Source organism: Melozone crissalis, unplaced genomic scaffold (genome assembly GCF_028551555.1).
Source record: "Melozone crissalis strain CALT ecotype California unplaced genomic scaffold, PUWL_Pcris_2 ptg000009l_1, whole genome shotgun sequence".
NCBI classification, from domain to species: Eukaryota; Metazoa; Chordata; class Aves; order Passeriformes; family Passerellidae; genus Melozone; species Melozone crissalis.
In genome coordinates, this window is record NW_026535787.1 from 4,803,636 (window position 1) to 4,825,872 (window position 22,237).

The following is a 22,237-nucleotide window of genomic DNA, read 5'->3' on the forward strand; positions in this document are numbered from 1 at the left end:
TATCACTTAACTAGTAAGAAGTCTAATTAACATGCATGTAATTTCCTCAATGACAGCTTTTTTCAGTAATGAATTAAAAAGCTGATGGTAAATTCTTTTCGAAATCAATCATTGTCTCAACCAAGCCATGTTGTTTGCTAATTTGCAGAACTTACATTTTTCTTTTAAAGGGAAGCGTTGTGTGTATAATGTACTGTCCTCTTATCATCACAGTAAACACAACAAATATGTTATGAATATTTCTTGTTTTTACCTCATTACAACATGAAAATGTATGTTTGGAAAATTAAGAACAAAAAGGAAAGTTTAGCTCCTGAACTCATGTGGTTGGAATGGAATTTCAGTAGGTGTGTGGAATGACTTGACCATGTTCAGATCTGTCTCTCTGTGGTTCTAAATTAGGATGATCTTTTTCTTTCCTCACACAGTATTGCAAGGACAAATTTATTGGGTTTTAGGTATGTTTAGTTAGTGGACTAACAAAGCCCATTGCATTACAGGAAAGACAGAGCTTAGTGTGCTCTCCTGTCAGTAACAGCTCTGTGACAGCAAGCAGGAACACAAGTAAATGCTGGCTGAGCAGCACTGGAGATCTTGTCAAGAGATGTAAAAGTGTAGGAACTTAATTGAATTTAGCTCTTGCTTCACACTGAGCATATCAGCAATTAAATTCCCCCAGTCTTCACCAGCAGGGGTGGTTTGTGAATCAGTATCACAGGTCTGGTTGGGATCCTCATGGTGGATCTTGTAGGGTGTGTCTCGTCTGAAAAAGGCAAAATAATGTGGTTTAGGAGCATTGTCCAATCCAATTAAATGGTGCCTAGGGAGTACAGTATAATAATGTCCTTGGCAACGGCATGATTGTTTAGTCTTTATATTTGTCATTTTTCTTTCTGTAATGTCTCATCATCAGTCTAGAGAGAAATCAAAGTAGCATTCAGAAAAGAGAAAAAACAGATAAATCAGTGCTCCAATATTAGAGTGTTAGGTGTTCTACAGGAAGGATTATAGAGAACTGTAAGCCAAAAAGTTATCAGTAGCAGTTCTGCTTTCACCAAAGAGTCAAAAAACTTCATTAGTGTTTTGTAATATTTGTTTGAAGGTAGCATAAAAATATGGGTTGTTACTCTTACAGTCACACTGTTGTCTAAAAATATACATCTCTCAGATATAAAATAAGTAGTGGGACTTTGAAAGAATTTACTTTGGTGTCAGGCAGGATTAAAAAAAAAAAAAACAATTATGCAGCCATAATTATGAAATTAAAATAGGCTAAATGAATTACAAGCAAAGTTCACCCCCAGGCACAGTAAGTGCAAGTTACAGAAATCGTAAAGGACGGGGTTGTGCAGCACTGCTCTGCCACAGGGAAGGAGCCTGAAGCAGGCTGAGCCATGGACAAATGCACTCTGCTCTTCCCTTTTTGTCTTTAGAGTGTTGCCTTGCATTTATATTGCCCCATCTGGGGTATTTAGAGAATAATATGATTTCAGCTTGGAGCAGTTGCCTTGCCAAAGTACTAAGTGTAGGACTGCAGAATCCAAATTTCTTATTACTGAAAGGTGTGCTCTGAAAGTCAGACAAAACTTTGTCTAGCCAAATTATTTATTTACTGATAGCATGAATAAAAGGTGTTTTGTGCTGAGACCTAGATTAATAACAACAGAACTATTTATCTGATGTGCAGCGCAGTTCCACTAAGCTATAAAGGCATATCAGATGTAGTACATTTGATTAATAGATGTGTATTGCTGTTCTTAGCACATGCTTTCCTCTGTGTAACCATTAGTCATTAACTTCTAGCTCTTGCTGATAGATATTGCATCAGTTTGTAAGCAGTGCCTTCCATTACAGTGTCATTGACTATTGAAGAAAAAAGAAAAAGGATTTGGTTGTAATAAGCAGAAGGGGTGTACCAGGTCAATAGCTATTGACTGGGGAAATAACAAATTCGCCTGCTCACTGCAAATGAGAGCTTTTATCTGCTGCTACCAGCTAAGCAAATGTTAACTTTTAAATTATACTGTTTTCAAAATTGTTGTGGAATATGTACTATATGGGAGGAAAGAAATGCTAAACTAAGCTTGCTCAAAAGTAGCTCTGAAACAGAGTTTTAATTCCCTTTTCTTATGGCTTCATTTCTCATTTGTCCTAGCTGCAGTCCCTAATCACAGAGGGCAGAAAGCAGAACAGTTGCTGTAGCACAGCTCTCTGTTAGCAGGGAGTTCATTTCAAGGGCAATTTGCTGGGCCAAGGCAAACACACCATGGCACAGAATGTGGTGCCACTTGTATTGCTAACTAGAACTTACAGGGGAAACTTTATTCTTGTTTGGTTTTGTTACAGCAACACCATTCCTTGCATGGTTTGCCACAAAAGACTGCTTGATTGGCTCACAAATTTATCATAGATGCTTGGTCACTTCATAAAAACACCCATGTTTCCTTTCAAGCCATGTTAGCACAGTGATAATTTTGGGAACTCTTTTGGGTGTGCCAGGGCATGCTCAGGTAATTTTTATGTCTGTGGCTAAGCTGCTGCTATTTCATAAACAGGTATAAGAACAATAACTTCCTTCTCCAGTGCAAACACGTGTGACCAACACTGAAAATTGGGCTCTAGGGAAGATGTCTTCATTTCTACATCATGTTGAAGACTTCCCATGGAAAGTCTCTAAATTAAATTAAAGCTCTCCCTACAGAAAAAAAAATCAGGCTGCATAACTATATCTACAAAAGGCATGAAAAAGGCTCCCTGACTATTTTAATTGTACTGGAAGAAATCCAGACTGGACGCTTTAGTTAGTTTTGCTCTGCAGGGCCTTACACAATAGTTTAAAGCAAAACATAATCACTACCATGTAGTACTGGTTCAGTAAAAAATATCAATGCATGCAAGGGCTTTATTACACTCATAATCTGTTTGTTCTTTTTCCTCACAAACTCTACCCTAAATAACTTCCAATTTTTAGAAATCAGTCCTAAGGAATTGTTTCCATTCCAAATTTTGACTGCTGAAGGATTCGTACCCTTCACATGTACAAGGGGAATCTTTTTAAGGCATTCATTTTCTTTGACAGCATTATATACATTTGTGTTCTCTAGAAGGATTTTCAAAATAGTCCCTTCACAAAAGGAGGAAAAATGTAGACAGCAGCTAGACCTCTAGTTCTGTGTAAACTCACAAGCTCAGACATTGAGCCTGGCTTTGGAATGACACTTATGACTCCCTTATTGTCTCCTCACTGTTTTGATTTCATGGCTTTCAAATTGTAAAGAGTATTGCAGTTCTGAAATCTTCAGGCACTCATTTTCAAATCAGTTTAAAGCTTTAATCATTGCTTTTCTTTTCAAATTACTGTATATAACCCATTCAGTGCAACAAAAGCCCTAAAATCAGGGCACCTTACCTTGTCCATGAGGGAGGCAGAGCACCGACTTGATCCTCTTTCGCTGTAATTTACCTTATGAAGCTCTTAATATCTGACTTTTTTTCTTTTTTTTTCCTTTTTTTCCCAAAAATTTAGGACTTAATGAATTCTTTTTTCACCCAAGACATTGTGCCTTCGAGCCTTTATTGTAATGAATTTAATGTTGCTCTTTTCTCCCACCTGTTAAATAACGTTCAGAATCCGTTTCAGAAGGTGCCGTATTTTGTAGTACATGTGTTTATTGTACACATAATGTTGTTTATTTTGTTGCTACACAAAAGGATTGAGTCACTTTTGTGGAAACATTGATCATATTCCTACCTTGGTCATGGATGGTGAAATGGTAGCATGATTCTGCAAAGTTTAAATGTTCTTTATGGACAGTCCACTGTGGTGGTGAGACTGTATGTGTGTCATATTAGCCAGTGGACTTTATATGGCATTGAGTATAAGCTGAATTTTTCTGATAAAATATTATTGTAGTTGTGCACATAATGACAGACAAAACAGCAGGATCCCAGCTGTGTTATAAATTGTTCGGTAAGTGGAGCTGTAAATTTGAATTTGGCTCACTCCCTTTATTTTCCTTTGTATCCCTATTCATAGATAAATATTGCAACACATTATTGAATCCAGGGTTGGTGTGGCCATCAAATTAACACAAAAACCCACAGCCACCAACCGCCTGCATTGTTAGCCAAATTTGTGAGCTCAAATTATTGAAGTATCATCCAAAATACAGAGCTGAAAGAGCTGTGCACATAACACAGACAACACAAAGTATCTGTAGCCTTCTTGCAAAATAGGTTACCCTTCCTGACTGGTACTGGAAGAAATGTAATTAATGTTGATAGTCCTGAGCTGTTTTTACACATGCATGTATCCGTGTGGACATTTCAATTTGCACATGCAAACCACCATGCACCCATGTGTTGAAGGTTGCTGGCAAAAGTTAAAAATCCACAATACTCAGTTCTCCTGAATGGCATGTACTTAGAAGAAATGAGCTTTTAACCCTCTGGAAAAATTTCCATTTATCTTTCATGCATTATATTCTGGAAATTTTGTTCCAAAAATCAAGGGGCCATTTTGGTTTCCTGCAGCTGAAATCAGGCACATTTCTATGTTGTGCTTTTCCCTTTTTGCAGTTAGCAAGCCATACATCTTGACTGTCAATTCTGCTGCTGCATCTTTCACAGGACGATAAGCAGTGAAGAAAAAGCACATTGTCAAGCAGTAACACCCTGTTAACAGCAGCTTAATCTGACCAGGGTACACTATCTAACATAACTAAATTCCATAATTCTGCTTTCAGAGGTTACAGCTGAGAAACAGTATTTCAGTTTCTTCAGGATCCTTTGCCTTCAGATGTCTGTGTTCAGGCACACAGGACCTGACTTTCAAAGATATTCAGATGCTTTGACATGAGATGTGTTTGTAGTACAAAAATAGGTGACAAAAAGGATTCCTACTAACAGCACTAAAAAGATAAAGTCCTGTAGATAAGATATGGCCAGACTACTTCTTTTTCATTTTCTTTTGAAGGGAATGCATGGTCATAATTTTTCATAATTAGCATCATTATTAACGACAAATGATTGCTTTTCCATCTGAAATTTCTGAATACAATATGCAATTTCTTTTTCCACCATGAAAGTAAAGAAGAATATGGTGCAGTAAGTTAAAGGGCCAGATATTTGGAGTGTGCAGGAGATATATGAAGGGTTGGGACTTTTTTAACAAGCAACCAGAAGATCAATGAATATCAGGGGGAGACAATATTGCATGTGCTGACAGATTTGCTGCACAACATGGCTGATCTGTTGCCTGTGCAGGAAAAGCATAAAAGCAACGATGAGAACAATTATAAATGACAATGACAACTGCAGCTGACAGCCAAAGGAGTGAGGGGGTTAAAGAGTGTATAGGAAGCAATCAATAATCCCAATTCACAAGTTGTATTTGGTTGATTTATTTTGATAAGTGTACATTCATTTGTTCTTCTGTGTAGAGGCAAAAACACACCAGTAAATGTACATGTGATTGAGCATGGGGAAAGGCTGGAGTTAAATCTGCATGCACAGGGCACAGTTCAAGTTGTTTCACCCCATTCCAGGCAGAACATCCTGCTGCACCTTCCACTGGTGAAAGCAGGATGTAACAAGCAGGAAATAATTGTTTTAAATGTAAACTGTGTTACTCATCTTCAAATATGTGTGGTTTTTCAATAGCAACCATTATTGGGTTTTAGTATTATTTATTAATATTTTTGTTTATTATTACCCATAGACCCTCCAGGTCTAGGCTCTCCATGCAAACCTCTGCTACAAGAGTTTGCACTGTGATATTTCCTACAGCTTTAAGGCTGACACCCAAATTTCTAATGCAAAGCGACAAGCAAAGATATCTTTAACAGCAGATTCATATCAAGAAGAATTGAGAAATGGACTGGTAATTTTCTCATATAAATATCTGATATTGCATTTTATAGAAATGTGAGAGTTAGATGTGAGGAAAGGAAACTACTTCACTGACTATAATTATCTTTCTGATTTTAATACATACATAGTTCAGGTTCCAGAAGAATAAATAACTTAGATGCAAACTGTTTGGGATCCTTTCCAAACTCCTGGTTGGAAATTCAGTTTGCACAAAATAATCCTTCTTAAATGCTACATTTCTTCAGAGATAAACATAGTGCTTGTAAATCAGGAGAGGATGATAAAGCTGTTAAGGGAGACACAATTGAAAGAGAGAAGCAATGTGGGAAAGAAAAGAATATGATTTTAAAACATCATAATAGATGGTGTGAACTTACAGAGTATTCAGTTTAAGTATGTTCTAAATATGAGCACAAAACATTAATGACAACCCTGTAAACACATTTTCAGAAGGAAATGTATTCTGTCAGACATTCTCAAATAGGTTCATAACAACATCCATCTGTAAATATTGTCATTTTTCAACTAAACTTTAACAAGGTAATTTCTGCTGAATAAAATTTGAAAGCAAATAAGTTTAGCTGATAATGACTTCATTTCAATATTTTATCTAGAGAAACATAGTACAGAATTTTTATAATAGTAAAAACCTGAAAAAAAACACTGTACTGTTGCTAGAATTCACATAATTGATTAATTTTCCTCCTGAAACAACAGAAACTTGTTAATATCTCTCTAGACTGACAATAATTAATTTACCCACTTTAGAAAAGAGTCTCCTCTCTTTCCTTTCTCTGCTTTTTTCTTCTACCCTGTAGTTGAACACATTCTTCAGCACACAAGTGTTTCAGGTAAGACTGGCAATTTACTTCCAGTTCTCAGTGAATGCCTTTATAAGCATTGAAAAATGTGACTTTGTGGCCTAGGTAAACAAATGCTGCCCAGCATCGTCCTGGCAGAGTCACTGTTGCCAAAACCAGCACAAGGATGATGAAATGAGAGAGGTTTTACCACATGGCATTCACTGAACACCAAGGGGTCTTTGAGCTGGAGAGAAAATCCTCTGAATCCACTGGTATGAACAAGGAGATAATTAATCACAGCTAATTCTCTTTGGTCAGCAGCATTTTTCAAAAAAGAAAGCAGAATTCCTGTCCATGTGCCTCAGGCCATCAGAGAGCAAACACAACCTGTCCTGGTTTACCAGGTGTGAGCTGGGACATCTTCAGTGAGCAGAGGCAAAGAGGATTTTCTGTCTAACTTACAGATTTATAAATCTAAACCAGCATTTAATCCACTTCTAATCAAACAGTTCATTCCAAGCCACAATTCTGGTAATGACAGCGATTTTCCACTTCGAATCCTGGCATCTTTTATTTGAGGGAGTCACTTGGTGTTTGTTACAAGGAAGGAATTCAAACCTATAGGCTTAATTTCACTGATATTACTGCTCAGTGAATTGTGAATGGATGGATGTGAAATAGCAAAAGGAATCCTCAATTTGTACCCTACATTTGTTCAGCAGAAAATCACTCAGCCCCAAGGGGCTTTTTTCAACTGAACACAATGAGGCTTTTTCAGTGATCTGATTATTGTCTAAAAGTGGGGAGTGTTTGTCTCCAAGCCCTGGTTCATACTGTAACAGGGTAACAAGGCTAAAAGAGGAAAAAAGCTTAATTTGCAGAGCTGCAGAGTGCACAGCAGCTTCATGGACACATCCACCTTCAGATGTCACCCATGGAAAGCTAGTTCACTCATTAAATAAAACCGCTCTGCAATTGCTAAACATAAAGTACAAAATTAAAACCAAATCTCTGTTTTTATGGAAATACCATGAAAATAGGCAACTGAAAATTTAAAAAGCCCCTGTACCTTCTTAACCATCCCATTTACCCCACCAACATTTCTCATGAGAGTTTCCTGTCTTAAAAGAACAAATAATTCCAAATTATAGGGATGCTTAGGTTTTTCCTTCCAAAATAAGAAAAACATGGGTGATGAAAAGATAATTTAGATAATTATTAATGGATTCATAATTCCCTAAAATAATGATGTATAAAAAAATGAATCAAAAAGTTCTCAGCTGATACTACAGGCTTTGTTTTCTTTTATCATGAAAACTGTAATTTTAAAGTATTTTATTTTCACGTAATAATGAATGCATGATAATGAAATCCAAATGTACAGCATACAGTACTTGTAGCAGTGTCCTGGGTATCATACATCCCTATGAACACATAAAGATTTCAGGTTCTTATTTAGCATTGTGCTAAAGCTATTTTCAGTTTAGCAGGGACTGAAAAGCACTTATTTAGTAGCCAGCTTAAGCATACACAGTTTTATCCCATCGAAGCTCAGTATTTCCATTTCTATTCCATTAAGGCTACAAAGATGATTCAACACAGCAGTTGTTATGGCTGTTAAAAGCCTTAATCACATTAATGCTGTCACACCAATCTTCCCAGCAACCAGAACTTCAGTGCGCATTGACATTTAACACATCACAAAATAAATGCCTGTAGTGTTTGTAGAACTCTTTTCAGGCAATTCCCTCATTCCCCCCCCCCCAAATCACCTGTTTGTGTAGAAGCAGCAAGGGAAATTAAATTAGATGTTAATATTCTCCCCAAATATTCTGTAACTGACATCAGTTCCTCCTTAGGAGCTGAAAGATTCTTTCAGCATTTGCTTTTTGCCCCAGAGAAGTCATAAGTAAAGCCAGAAGTTGTTATAATTGGGGTTTTCTAAAACAGTCTCACTCTGTGTAAATATTCCTGGCTCTGGACGTATTCCCATCAGCCAGTCAAGAAGTGAGAGTGCAGATTTGTAGGGAAGCATTGTGTTCCACAAGGATCTCAAGCTTAAACTCATCAGGGATGGAGATCAGCAGCTTTGCCCTGCCCAGTGTTTGTCTTCTTCATGCTTCCAGACAGACCCTGTAAATTTAAATCTGGAGTAGAAATCAGGGAACTTGATATAGAAAAACAGGACTTTGAAAATGTGTTCCCCAAGAGCTGGGCTAGAAGGGTTTGTTCCTTAGAAATGAAGCCAAAGCATAGGAATGCTTCATTATTTCCAAACCAGTAAACTGCAAGAAATTCAGAGTTAAAATATAACTGAAGAGTAAAAAAAACCATTTAAATAAATAATCCAGACACCAGGAAAAGGCAGTCAAAGGACTCTATGAGTTCTTCAAAGTTTCTTGAGCTGTGAGAAAATTATTTGTGGGTGTGATGTCAACTACTGTGGTAGAATCTGGGGAAACAAAATTAGATCACTCCTTTAAAAATCTGCTGCTGAACATGAGAGAATGAACTTCCCTCTGCACAGCACAATGCAGGTTTGGTTTTACTGGTTTAGGTACCCTGGAGCAGAATTCAGCCTTCAGGAGTTTCACTGTGTGATTTGCAAGGTAATGGAAATCTCCCTATGATTCACTTGGACTTGGTGGCCTCCAGAGCTCCTTCCCAAACTCAGCCATTCTGTGTTCTGTGATTTCAGCAGGGGTTAATTTTTGTCAATTTTTGCGATCCTTTAATATTTTGTGATGTCTATTGCAAAATACTATTTAGTGATCTTGAAAGTTAGATTTTTTTCTAAGAGATATGAATTATTCAGGTAAGAATTTAGGCATACCACTCTATCGGCCTTTGCTTTCATGAAAAAAAGCTCTAAAATAAGGGCATATTCTAAATCTCCATATTATTGCATTGAAAAAGGTTTATGTTTTCTAAATGTACTGAAAACATGATCCAACAAATTCATCAAGGATAAATTTTTTTCCTGCTTCTGATTTTTTTTTCATTGCAAGTCAAGCCTTTTGAGTGCTCTAAAAATTGTAATCTGACATCATAATTTCAAAGTTTTATAAAGCCATTCCTTATAAAAATCTTCCATATGTTCCCTCATAAAAGATTATGAAGTAATGTGCCATTCCTGCTGGTCTAGCAAGGATAAATCAATAAAATCATGTGAGAGAAAAGTCAGCTGGTTTTCAGTAGTTTCCATAATGGATATATTTCAAATAATTTTGAAAAAAATGCTTCTAAGTTCCCCAAGGAAACACTAGTAACAATAAAAATGAGGTTTTATTTTAGAATGGGAAATGCTCCTAACAGAAGCCAGTCTTCTCTCAGATATTAGGTGATAAAATTGAATAATTCCCTTTTTCAGAAGCAGGAAAACTTTCTGAATACTGTCCTCCAGAATTCTGTTACTAAATGTTCAGCCCACCCTGCCTGAAAACGCAGTTTGGAGTGAAAACAGCCAGTTGCTTCCTGCCAAATTGAATGCCAAAGCTCCTTACAGCCCTCCCTTCCCCAAAGCCTTCATCTGCAGAGTTCCTGAGACTTTCTCTTAGTTGGGTTTCAACAATCCCTGTATGGAAAGCACCAAGAGAACTGACTGTATAGAAACAAATAGCAATGGGATTTTTTTACATTAAATATACCACCCTTGCATTTTTTTCTTTTTTTTCCAAACCAAATCTGTGGGAAGGGAACAACAGACTGAAGTGTTCTTTTGCTGGTGCCAATAGAGAGATGGTGCTTGTAAAAACAAATAGAAGAGGGCAATTGTGACCTCTCTAGAATTTCTCAATCCAGTTTGTTAAATTAAGCAGCCAAAGAGCTGCTTTTAAATTTGTGGCTGTTAGATGCTCAGAAGTACACAGCACATGAAATGGTCGATTCCACCTGCAGAAAATATTGAATAAATACTCGATAATAATAAATAATAGTAATAAATAAGGAAAAGCAGCAGTGACAAAGAGCAGGGAACAGTTTTGTCACTGGTGCAAGGCCATGGGATGTGGGCTGGGAGCAGTGGCTGTTCCTCCTGGTTGGCCATGCTGTGAGCACACAGTGCCAATAAATGGGTGTGAATTAATGTCAGTGCCCTGGAGCTGAACTAAGCAAATGGATTTCCTGTGCCCAGCCACCTTCTCCTGCCCTTCTGCTCAGGGGGATAATATCCTACTTAAACCCACGCCACTTTAGGATGCTGTAGCAGCGACTTCCCTATCAAATTCCACAGTTTGTGGGATGATATTCCCCCAGGAGCAACAACTGAAGGTGGAAGGCAGGCTAATTGATTCAGCACTCCCCCACGGCCTCTGAGCTCAGGCACTTAGCTGTAATTATTGTGAAACTGAAGAATTTACAATGAGTTCTAACGTGGTATCACAGGGCTCAGAAAGTGGTGGATACTTTAGGAGCTATCAGCTATTCCATGTATTTCCATGTATTTCTACAGTTCAACACACTTTTCCAACTAATATTGTAACTTACCTGGTTTCCCATGTTAAGGTGACTCAATGTTCATAGTGTGTAAGTGTGGAGCAGGGAGAGGTTGGGGTTTTCTCCTGAATAAATCCATGATTGTAAACTGCTAAATAGCAATAGAATTTGAGGGCACTGAGGAATCATGGCTTAATATTCTTCCCTCCTTTTCCCAGTTTAGAATCTTGTACTGAAAGATCTTTCCATCAGTGTGAGTGCACCCACTGCAAAAATGAGTTTTTGCAGAAAACAGCAGAAGTGGTGGGAAACGTGAGTCTCTGTGTGATGTGGACTGACAGAATGGCATAGTTTCACATAATTTCTCAAGAAATCTGGTTAACTAGCTGACTCCAGGGGTCCTTTCCAACCTTACACATTCTGTGATTCTGTGTCATTCATTCAAATATTTCTTGAATGTTTATGCAAACAAGTAAATGTTTGAGTAACTTCTAAACTACTGTAAATGCCCAAAGCTCTTATCACAGCTCTGTCCATCTGGTGGTGATTGATGTGGCTTAACAAGAATTAATTTGCTTTATCTGCAGTGATTATCACCTTCCCAACATAAAATCACATAATCAAGTCTCAAACCCTTTTCACATTGTGCACATGATGAAAAAGCACACCTGGGGCTGAAAAAAAGTTCATCCTGGGGCTGTATTTTAATTTAGAGCTGGGCATGTTTGCATGAACTTTTAATCTCTCATTTTTCTGCATTTTTTTGTTGATGGATACTGGTCAGGGCTGAATGTCACCAACCTTGTCCTTTTCAGGAGGTGTTTGTGGACTTCTAGAAGAGACCAAATGAGGTCTTGTTCTAGTGACTCAGTTCTGCTTAGTCAGAGACATTTCTGAGGTGACAGGAGATGGGATTCAGTTGCCTAAAATGACACTCAGTGCCTCCTCTTAAATATCCAAATGCTGCTTTGCCTCTCACAGCCACTTCCAGAGTGGAAATCTCCTGCTGATCGTGTCATGTCTGCCACTCAGCTGGGAATGTCTCAGATTTTTTAGAGCATCTCAAATGACACAAAGCATTTACACTTAAGCAACTGAACCCTGACTTTTGAGTGTGAGAGAAAAGTGGTATTTATATGTATTCTTTTAGTTATTTGCTGCTTATAAAACCTCAATAATTTCAGCCCTCAGTCGTAGTATTTATAGACTTATTAGCTCTAAAATTCACTGCTCCTTGTTGGTTTTTTTTTTATTATTTCTGAATATGTACAATAAGTGAAATAAATTTGGGGTTGTCTTCATGACTTTGTGTAACAAACTAACTTATTGTAAGGGTTAGGAAACTGGAGTTATTTGCCATTTAACAGCATTTAAATAGAGGAAAATGTCACTGGTGAAGCTGAAGCTGTTTGGCTTTTCTGAAGGTCTGTACATATGGTGTGTGACTCAGTGGCTATACCTTATGCTTGGTATAATTCATATTTTGAAACAGGAGCAATTTTCTATTTGGAAAGTCTTCATATGTTCATTATTTAGCCTTTATGTTTTAAGATGCTGTTTAGTAGCAAACATCTTGGGGTTAATGGAACAATTTCCATTTTAAAATTGAATTTTTGTGTATTGCATTCTGTACTGTCTGTCCAGGATAACTTCTGCAAATATTTTAAAGTGAAAGCCATGGAATATGGAAACACTTGTATAGGAATGCCAGAGACTTCTCTTGAGTGTCCAGAGGAAAAACTTACCTTTAGCCATCAGATATAAAAGCACTGCATCTAGATCAATTAAATTAATTATTTTAAATTAATTATTTTTCCACAGACTGCAGCATGACTAACTAACAAATTTAAAGGACAGATGGATTGAGGGAAAACATCAGAATTCTTGCTTGAAAACAAAAGTAAAAAACTCAAAGCTCTCCTAGGCTACTTTAAATTCAGCAAGTGCATGTGTGTTTTGAGGGTAAATTTTCCTCAATGTATTTTTATTAATGGAAAAAAAATCTCAGCTGTTGAAGGCCATTTATTTTTCTCATTGTCTATAAAAATCAAGATGCTTTCTATCTCTTAAAAGAACAAATATGAAGTACCTGCAAGGTGAGGAAAACAAACTTGCCATTGCCTAACTTTTTGGATGGATGCTTACTTGATGCACTTGCAAAAATACCCAGATTATTCTGATTGTCAGTTTAGATTTATTGCCAGGTGGAAGAATCTTGACCCTGTGCTTTTCAGTGAGAGGTGCAGAGCTGTCATTTCAGATCCATCTTTGATGCTGGCACTCACTGAGCACTAACATGGGGAAGTTGAAATGATGTCTGCAGATCTCTGTACAAATGCTGAAAGCTGAAACAGTGGATCGAATGCTAAGGCATCTTCATTTCTCACCAGTAGATTTGTCACAAATATTTGTTTTAGAAGAGGTGGATGAGATAATCATTGTTTCCATTATTAAAACCATACATGTAGGCAATGAGAAGAATATACAGTTTATTGTAGTGAAAGCATAAAATGTGTTGAGCTTCTGGTGACAGCAAAGCAGAAAGGGGCCATGTCCACATTGCCTAAAATCAAAAGTTGCAATTATATGAAAAATATATTAAAAAGCTAAAAATCTTTAGGCATTATCCATACACCTGGTTTTTGCCTGTATCAATACATTGACAGGTGTTGGGAGGTGTGAAGGAAGCTATGACTGCTGGAGCTGCCTTGACACAGAATTCAGTGTTTTAGCTACAAATTCTGGTTCACCTTTGCCCCTTGTGACTTTTGTCAAGTGGCTTTAAAAAACTGGTGTAAAACAGCTTTGCTGATACAGCCTCACCTCTACTGGTCTGTCTTTGATTTGAACACAAAATTGTAACGTGCCTCTATGGTGGAGTCATTTGGAATGTATTATGAGTATACCACAGGGGCAATTTGATGTTGAAACACCAAATTTTTCTAGATGGAATTCTCCATTTGCAAACTATGCAGAAAACCTTTTTCTGGTTAAAGCTGTGTATTGTATGACTTGGTTAAAAAGCAAACAAAAGCTTTTAACTGCTTTTCATGAGATCTGTTCCCATGAAACCACTGTTAACTCTGCAGAGATTTGGTTGTTCTTTCTTTAAACAGTCAGCTTCTTGTGTCAGCCAGAGAACAAGCCATTTGATTAATGATCATTTCTATTTCTTTGAAAGGATCCTTCCCGACCATTGGGGTGAAGTCTCTTTCCAGATTCCTGAGGGCGGGATTTTTAAATAGCATCCTGGCCTCTCATCCAGTGGCAGGGGGTGGATCTTTACCCCCCAGCATTTCCTCTGGTAGGTATTCCAGTCTCTTCCCACACATCAGTTTTTGTTTTTTCCTTCACTCTCTGCCCCATCTCTCCACACATCTCAGGGAAATCAAATTTGGTATTTGTCAGACAGGGAGATCAGATGTCCCTTCCAATAAAAAGCTAAACCAAAAGGAAACGGAAAAGACAATAAATTCTTGGGAACAAGCCATTTTCCTGAATTAATGTATAGGAGAAATTGTGAGAAAAACTGTTCTGCAGTTAAGTGGCCAACCTAAGTATTGGAAGAGAAGGCCTGGTATCCTCTAATCATCCATTTCATGAAGCATGTCCATGTGCACCAAAGAAGGAGAACTTTAAAATCTTGGAATGTGTGTGACTCTGACTCTTCCCTAAAAATTTATATTCCATCGCTAAAACATGGGAAAAAAACAAATTTGGAAAGGGAAAACTTAATAATATATTAATTTGGTGTTTGAAACATTTGTGTGCTTTGGTAGCTGCAAGTTGTATCTCATGAAAACCACCTTTTTTTTTTTTCTTTTTTTTTTAGTAACTTATACCATGATTTGAACTCTGTAATTCTCTTTAAATAAGTGAGGACAGGTTAGAGGGCTCCTTTCCAAGACACTTGTGTTATCCGTTCTCTTCTGAAGCCATTAAACACCATCTTGCATCAAAAGTAATAAGTGAAGGGTAAATATATACAACTATAGTTAAAACTGAATCAAAGTTCCTTTCCAAACTGCATATTTTTGTTTAAAAATGGACCTGTGCATGGGCTAATATCAGGCTGGTATCTTTTCTGGACATCCTGTGTTATCTGTAGTGTTACTTAAAAGTTTTTCTTGAAAGAAAAAAAATCCGGTAAAAAAAGGGAGAAAATTGGAAAATTACATAATGTTACTGACTTGCTATACAAAAGAAACTCTTGTAATTCTCTGTGCCCCGTTTTATCTACTGCAGTAATTCTAATTACAAGATGATTCTTACTTGTCTTTTTCTTTCAAGTGCTATTATTTCTTTCTTTGCTTTCTTCGAATAGAAGTGTCTCAGCAGCTTTGATGTCTTTTTTTATGACTGTTTGGGTTTCTTTTGTCAACAGTTTGTGAAATAGTTTCCATATTTTTTTCTCCATGGGATATCTCAGAGTGCTTAACAGCCCTTAGGAATTGTGGCAGTCAGCATCACAAGGAGGTGGCACCTGTAACTAAACAACTATTGAGCAGAAAATACTGCAGGCCCCATAAAATTCTCTGTTTTGAACACAGTGTTATGTAGAGCATCCCACTGGTTCTGTTAAATTACAAATGGCCTCAAATTCATGAAGTGGCTTCTCAACTCCCTCCCTACCTACAAGTTAATTTTACAAGATCCTCAGGACTGTTGTTTTTTGGAGTACTTGTAAAGCTTTTGGTCTTATGGACTTAAAACTCTTAAATGTAGTTTGTTGAATGAAGCTCATTCATAATTCCTTCCTGTTAAATATCTTTTACTAAGAATTCTGAGTCAATCTGGTGAAACATTGAAAGTGGGAAAATATGGAAATGCAATGGCATGATGCGGAACAGATATCATTTCAAATTAATGGAGATAAATGCTGTTGTTTGATCGCGTCAAAAGCAACCAAAAACGAAAAAGCAAACAAAGCAGCAACCCCAGAGAAAGGGAAGATTTTCAGGTAGTTGAGAGGCAATGAAGAACTGGGATAAATCCAATGGATGAGATGTGTTCCTTTGAGAAAGAATGCATGTGGGGGATCAGGGAGCATGAAGCTCTGCAGTGCAGATCAAAAATTGCTGCTAACAGTTGCATCTCAACAATCTTACCTGTACTGCTACTATTTAACTCTTCCTTTTTTACTTTATCATATTTACATTTATATTAATCATGGTATGAATTCTGAATTGCCTCTTTTTTCATCAGAGATGACCAGGGGATGTCCTTTCCTTTTCTAAATTGCTAAAAGCAGCTTTGCTTTACATGTGAGAAAAAAGAAATCCAAAACATTTTTGAGGAAAAAAAAAAAACAAACTAAAAGAAACCATGAAAACAAATCTTGACAAGGTAGTGCTGATGTGGGATGTAATAGAACTGAGTCTCTTGTTGTGCATGATTCAGTGGAGATGTTTGGGCTTGTGTTGGACAGTAGCTCTCATAAGCCTAACAGAGGTACTTAACATTTAATAACTGCAGAATTATAACCTAATTGTTTCACATATTGGTTATGGGTAAGATTTCAGTTAATTTAACTACATGGGAAACTTAAAATGCCAGCATTATTCTGCTATTAGGGTCATTAGGAACAAAGATAATGAGATGCTTTTTATTTACCAAAACCTTTAACTCAAGCTAAGTGGCAGATTCCCTTCCAAATACTCAGAAAATTTATTTCTAACTAAAGACAAAATGCTTTTAGCTCTTTTTTCTACAAAATTTGCCACAGATGTTTTAATGAAACACAGAACTAAACTAGAAAGGTTTCTATAAATAAGTCTCTGGAAAGCAGCTTGGCAGGGCCATGCAGCTGTTGGTTTCCTGTTTTCCCTTTCTACTTTAATCTCAGTAGTTGAGAGGAGTGTATTTCTTTTACCATTGCATTGACAGCTGATGTTCAGTTTTGTGTAATTCAGCTTTTACACTGTGCAGAAATTCTCTTATGTCAAAGGTATCCTCATTTATCCAATTTAAAGATTAATTTATGCTGCTGGGACGGGGCATTATGTCTTTCTGCGTAAATAGATTGTCTCAAATGTAGGTGGTTTTCAAGCCTAGACATAACTTCTAATGCAATAGTGCTTATCTTTGATAGTTACATCAAAAGTCTGTCACTGCTTTCACCAGAAGCAAAACTTAAAGCAGGCCTGAAAAACTTATCTTAGATTCTTGCAAAAACAAGTCCATTTGCAGACAACAGCTTCCTTTTTATTTAGCTATCATTTATGTCACAAATTACTTCATTCCTTGTTATTCCACCTGTTAGCAGCACAAATTGACATGACTTAGCTGGTGTAGGTCTGCAGTGACAGATGGATTCACATGAGCAATAAGTACTTTTTGTCAAGTGATAGCCTTGCATATATTAAATAGAATTCTTAAACCACTTAGCATTTACACTCCTCATCACACTGATGCTGGCACAAGCTGGGGAAGCTTCCTTCATGACACACACACACACCCCTTGTGAAAAGCCAGATTATAAACTGCCAGAGCTGCATCTCTCTCCTCACATTCTCTCCCAAGCTACACACCCTGTTTGTTCTTTGCTCCACTTTGGGGAAGCTCTGAGCTCGCTCCTCTTGCAGCTCCTGATTGAAGTGTTGTGTGAAGGGTTTGTTGTGTAAATGCTCACAGAAGTTACAGGCAGGAAGCTTCACTGTGCTCTGCTGTCTTTGAACAGCCAGAGATTGCTCAGCTGGCTGAGCTGGGAAGGAAAAAAGGGAAAACAAATACCTCTCCTACTGTTCCTTTCAAGCTAAACTCCTCCACTGAGTTTTTCTGTCAACCAGAGCTGGAGATGAGTACCAGGCTATGAGTGACCATGGAAAGGTTCTGTTAGCCAAACCTCTCCTTCAGGCTGTTCTGCATTCAAACTGCATTAGCAGGAGAGGACCATCAAAATTATTCTTGCCATGAGCTCCCCTCTGTGGATATCATCTCCTCTTCATGCTGTGGTCAGCAGCTGAATCATTGCCCCTGTTCCCCTCTCTGGAGCTTCTGTGGAAGTATCCTGATGTGGCTTTTTTAATGAAGTGTGGCCATCAGTTATTTCCTGCAACTTAATTTCTGAGTCTTATCTATCCAGCTCCTTGACATTGTAGGAAAAATAGAAGCAAAGAAATTTGGCTTGATGAAACAACCCACCTTTGTGAACCTCAAAAAATATATTGCATGCAAGTAATTGAGAGTGCACTTACCTTCCAGAAACTGGGAGTGATATAGAGTGATTTGCTCACTGCTGTCCTGGACTCCTCTTCACCAAAAAGCACATTCTACAGAGGATATCCCTCTTCAGTGTTTTACTGCCCAGTTATTTATGGCTCTTTGTCTAACACACATTACAATGTTCACATTTATTCCACAGAGCTCCTCAAAAAATTCATGCATAATTGTAGAGTACTAAACTAGATGATTAACAGTTTTCTTTTGCCCAAAATTAATATTTTATTACAATTTCCAAGTGCACCTGAGTGAGCCCATTATCCTTGATATTATATAAACTGACATCTGAAAGCAAATTGTATTGACAGACTCTTATTGAACAAAATTACTCAACAAGATCCATCAAGGGGCATTGTACATACTGAATTCAACTATGATTATAGTACTCCAATAATGAGAAAAGTAGCTTTTTTTTCCCCCCAGTTAATGCATTTTTCTTTATTCTGAATTCCAGCACCTACACTTATATATTTGTTGTTAAATGAAAGCTAATCCTTTCCCAGTGAATAACAAATGGATTCTTCTATTGCATATGCATTTCCTGGGATACCTGAGCCAAGAGGCTCTTCCAGTTTATTCTTCTCAGCCTCAGTGCTGTTCCACTGGAATGTTTAAATTGTAAACCCTATAACTAATACATAATGGCATGTATTTTCTGAGAACAGATGTTCAAATGTAGATGGACTTTCCCATTAGGCAGGCAGGGAGTACTTCAGAACCAAAATAAGGATGAGCAGCAAGTAGCATTAATACTGAAAGAAACATATTTTGTGCTGGTCAGTTAGGGGTAGGATTGAACTGTAAAACTGGGGTTAAACTCTGAGAGTAGAATGTGATAAAAGGAGGTTTTCATTCTTCACCCTTGCTAAATCTCTTATTTCATGCTGAGGTGGTCATGGTGAACAATTCCAAACATTTAAATCCTAGAAGTTGAGAAAAGAAGTATTTGCATATGTGGTCATTTTTACATAATATACACTACTATTGCATATTTTAAAAATCTGACTACAGAAAATGTGGAAATTTATTGTTGCAAGCATGTTGAAGCAAGTTGCTTTTCCTTACTGACAGAAGCAGAAAGATGTGGAGAGAGCAGGAGGAGCTTGACAGATACACACAGAAGTATATTTGTGAATGAGATGCACAGAGATTTTCTTTGTTTCAGGATTAAGGGAAAACTGAACTCCCTTTTTTTCCCTGTTATAGAACACTGGATGTAAAAGCATAATCAGAACTGGTTCATTTTCGTGAGATGGGAGGCAGGAGAAACAGCTAACTTGAATAATGTTTAAATACTTTTGGTCTGTTTTAGGTAGGAAACCAGTGTGCCTTTACCAAATTCAACTTGCTCAAGTAGCATTCCTGGGCCCAAATACTGAGTATGGGAAATAATCTACCTAAATCTGAATTTTACATAGTGGTATTTAAAAAACCTTTTTAGGTGGCTTGTGCAGTTGGTGAAGACTAGACAGTCCTGTACAGACTCATATCACCTGTCTGTGACACACAGTTAGAGTCAGAGTTGGAAAGAGAAGCTTGACAGTGTGTGCCTTCATGTTCTGAAGGTAAAAACCCTCAAACAGAAATGATGAAAAACCCCAGGAGATCACAAAAATATCAATGTTAGGTCCAGGGCATCATGTATCTGTTGGAGCTCTGAGTCATGGCGTTTTGTTTTCTTAATTTTGGATTTAGCAGCCCACATGTTACAACCAAAGGTTCCTTTGTGGGTTCCAGAACCTTCAGGAGTGTTGATGTGTGACCTCCACTACTTCTGCACATGAGAAATGATGCCTTGCTCATAAAGGAAGAATGGTGGATCATGAGTTTTTTATATCTCAGTGATATCTCAGATGTTTAATCTTTATGTAGACTAAAGGGAAATGGGGCAAAATGGCTCAAATGGTAAATGGGAAAATACACAAAGGATATTCTACAGTCATGTCAGAATCTTATCAACTTCTCAATTAGACATAATATCAAATAAACAACAAATGACATTTTAGAATAGGATTGAAATAACATCTTAACCATGTAATTATGCTTATGGAAGCACAAAACCCTGCTTCATTGTAACCTTGTGTATGCTTTTTTTAAAAATTTGCTCCTTTTCAAATTTACATTGTAGCTTACAGCTTCTAAATATAATGCCCCTATGCTAATAGGTGAATTCACAACAGAGGTTAAGTAGGACTTGCTTCTTGTGTTCCCTAAAAACTTGTTATGAATCGTGGCAGCCTGAATATGAAGTGCAGAAGCCCAGATTTGTGCACAGATTTGACATTGTTTAAATTCCTTTATGTGCTCTGGGGTCAGCAGGGCAATGATCATTGATGCAGTCAGACTCTGTGGTCTAATTCTGGACCAAAGAACATCCCTTGCTCCTTCCACAGGAGGATGTGGGTTGGTATGAACCCTGAGGAGCTTCAGGGTGAGATGTCATTAGATTAAATGAAATACGCTGAATATCAGTTATAAAATAACTGAGGTGAATTGTTTTGGTTAATCCAACTGGGCAAAAGTCTTTCTTAAACTGAATCTGAACAGAATGCATTATCTGTTACTATTTTTTTCTCTTATTCTTTGCTTCAGTGCTAAAGCAAAAGTGCCATTTTTTGTATTTCTATAATATAATTTTAGCCATTATTTCTGTCTCACCTACCCAACCCCAAAGTAGTGACAAAAAAAAGCCTATTTCTTCTGGTTTTACTCTCTCCTGCATTCCACTTGCTTCTCTCATGGGAAGATAAGGATCAGAAAATAAGTAATGGAAACAACATAGCTGCTTTCTCTTTACAGATCCACTTTCCCTTCCTTAAAATCTTCCAGAATATCTTCTGTAGGCGCACTGGGGGGATTGATGTGGATTAGGGCTTGCAGGAGGAGCAGGACTCCTCAAATTTCTGTTGTCCAAAGCACATTCTCCCTTTGTCGTGTGAGGAGCCAGGAGAGCCACGTGCACTGCTGCCTGCAACATGAGGCTGCAGGTTCTCAAACCTTCTGGTTTTTACAAATATTTAATATAAATATTTTATACATACAGACTTTTCCTGGCTTCCAAAACACACCAACAGGCATAAATTCTTGCCTGTGGGTCACAGGGTAGTAAGTGGTAAAGCATTTAGTGGATAATTACAGGAAAACAGGTTTATGTTATGAAATATTTTCAGATTATGTGGATACAATAAATCTTCAGGTAGCAGTGGTAGCTGTGTGGCCATACCTTCCATTCAAACAGTATGTTATGGTCATTCATGTGTTTTGAAGTGTTAATTGATTTTCCAGAAGTATCTTCCTTTGACTAAACTAACTTAACTAATGATATTTGGTATGTAGACATGAGAAAATCCAAAGTGCACTAGGAGAAGATAAATAGGTTATGTCTATGGGAATTCCTGTGGTAGCAGGATGTAAATATGTTATCCCATCCTGTTTGCAGACTCTGGCTTCCAGACTCTCAAAAAGGAGTTTGGAACTGCAACTTCTATTTTTTGATGCTGCTTGGACTCAGGTCTTAGTCAGGGGTCTTCTGTGAGTCAATAATTCAAGTGTGGTGGCTTGCAGTAAAATTCACATTGGCCTCATGTAAATTGATGTGGGCTAACAATGCAAAACCAGAAATGCAAAGTGGCAGAATTATTAATGGTTAATTTTCTTTCTTTTTTCCTCTACCTGTTTTGTATAATAGAAAAATATTTTTTAATCACTGACATGGATTCTTTCTGGTGCATACAAATGCATTTTTAGTGATGACAGAAGAGAAGCAGCTGCAGTGCCGTGGCCAGTGGCTCTGATTTGAAGGGTGTGCAATGAATGGAGCAGCTGTGAGCTCCAGGAGCGCCTCCCAAGCATTCCCCTGGATTTCCCTGGCAGTGTGGGAGGCACAGCCCTCACCCAGGGTGTGCCCT

The 22,237-nt window shown here is 37.5% G+C and overlaps 1 protein-coding gene across 5 annotated transcripts in view; it reads left to right on the top strand.

Moving 5' to 3' along the window:
• Positions 1-22,237, top strand: part of LOC128933502 (ephrin type-A receptor 6) — a 364,188-nt gene that overhangs the window by 280,993 nt on the left and 60,958 nt on the right. For 3 of the 5 annotated variants that reach the window (XM_054270497.1, XM_054270498.1, XM_054270500.1), the window contains one exon: positions 14,290-14,412. The exons of the other annotated variants lie outside the window; for them this stretch is intronic. In XM_054270497.1, the coding sequence (XP_054126472.1) occupies positions 14,290-14,412 (123 nt within the window). The remainder of the gene's footprint in view (positions 1-14,289; positions 14,413-22,237) is intronic. 5 annotated transcript variants of the gene reach the window in all.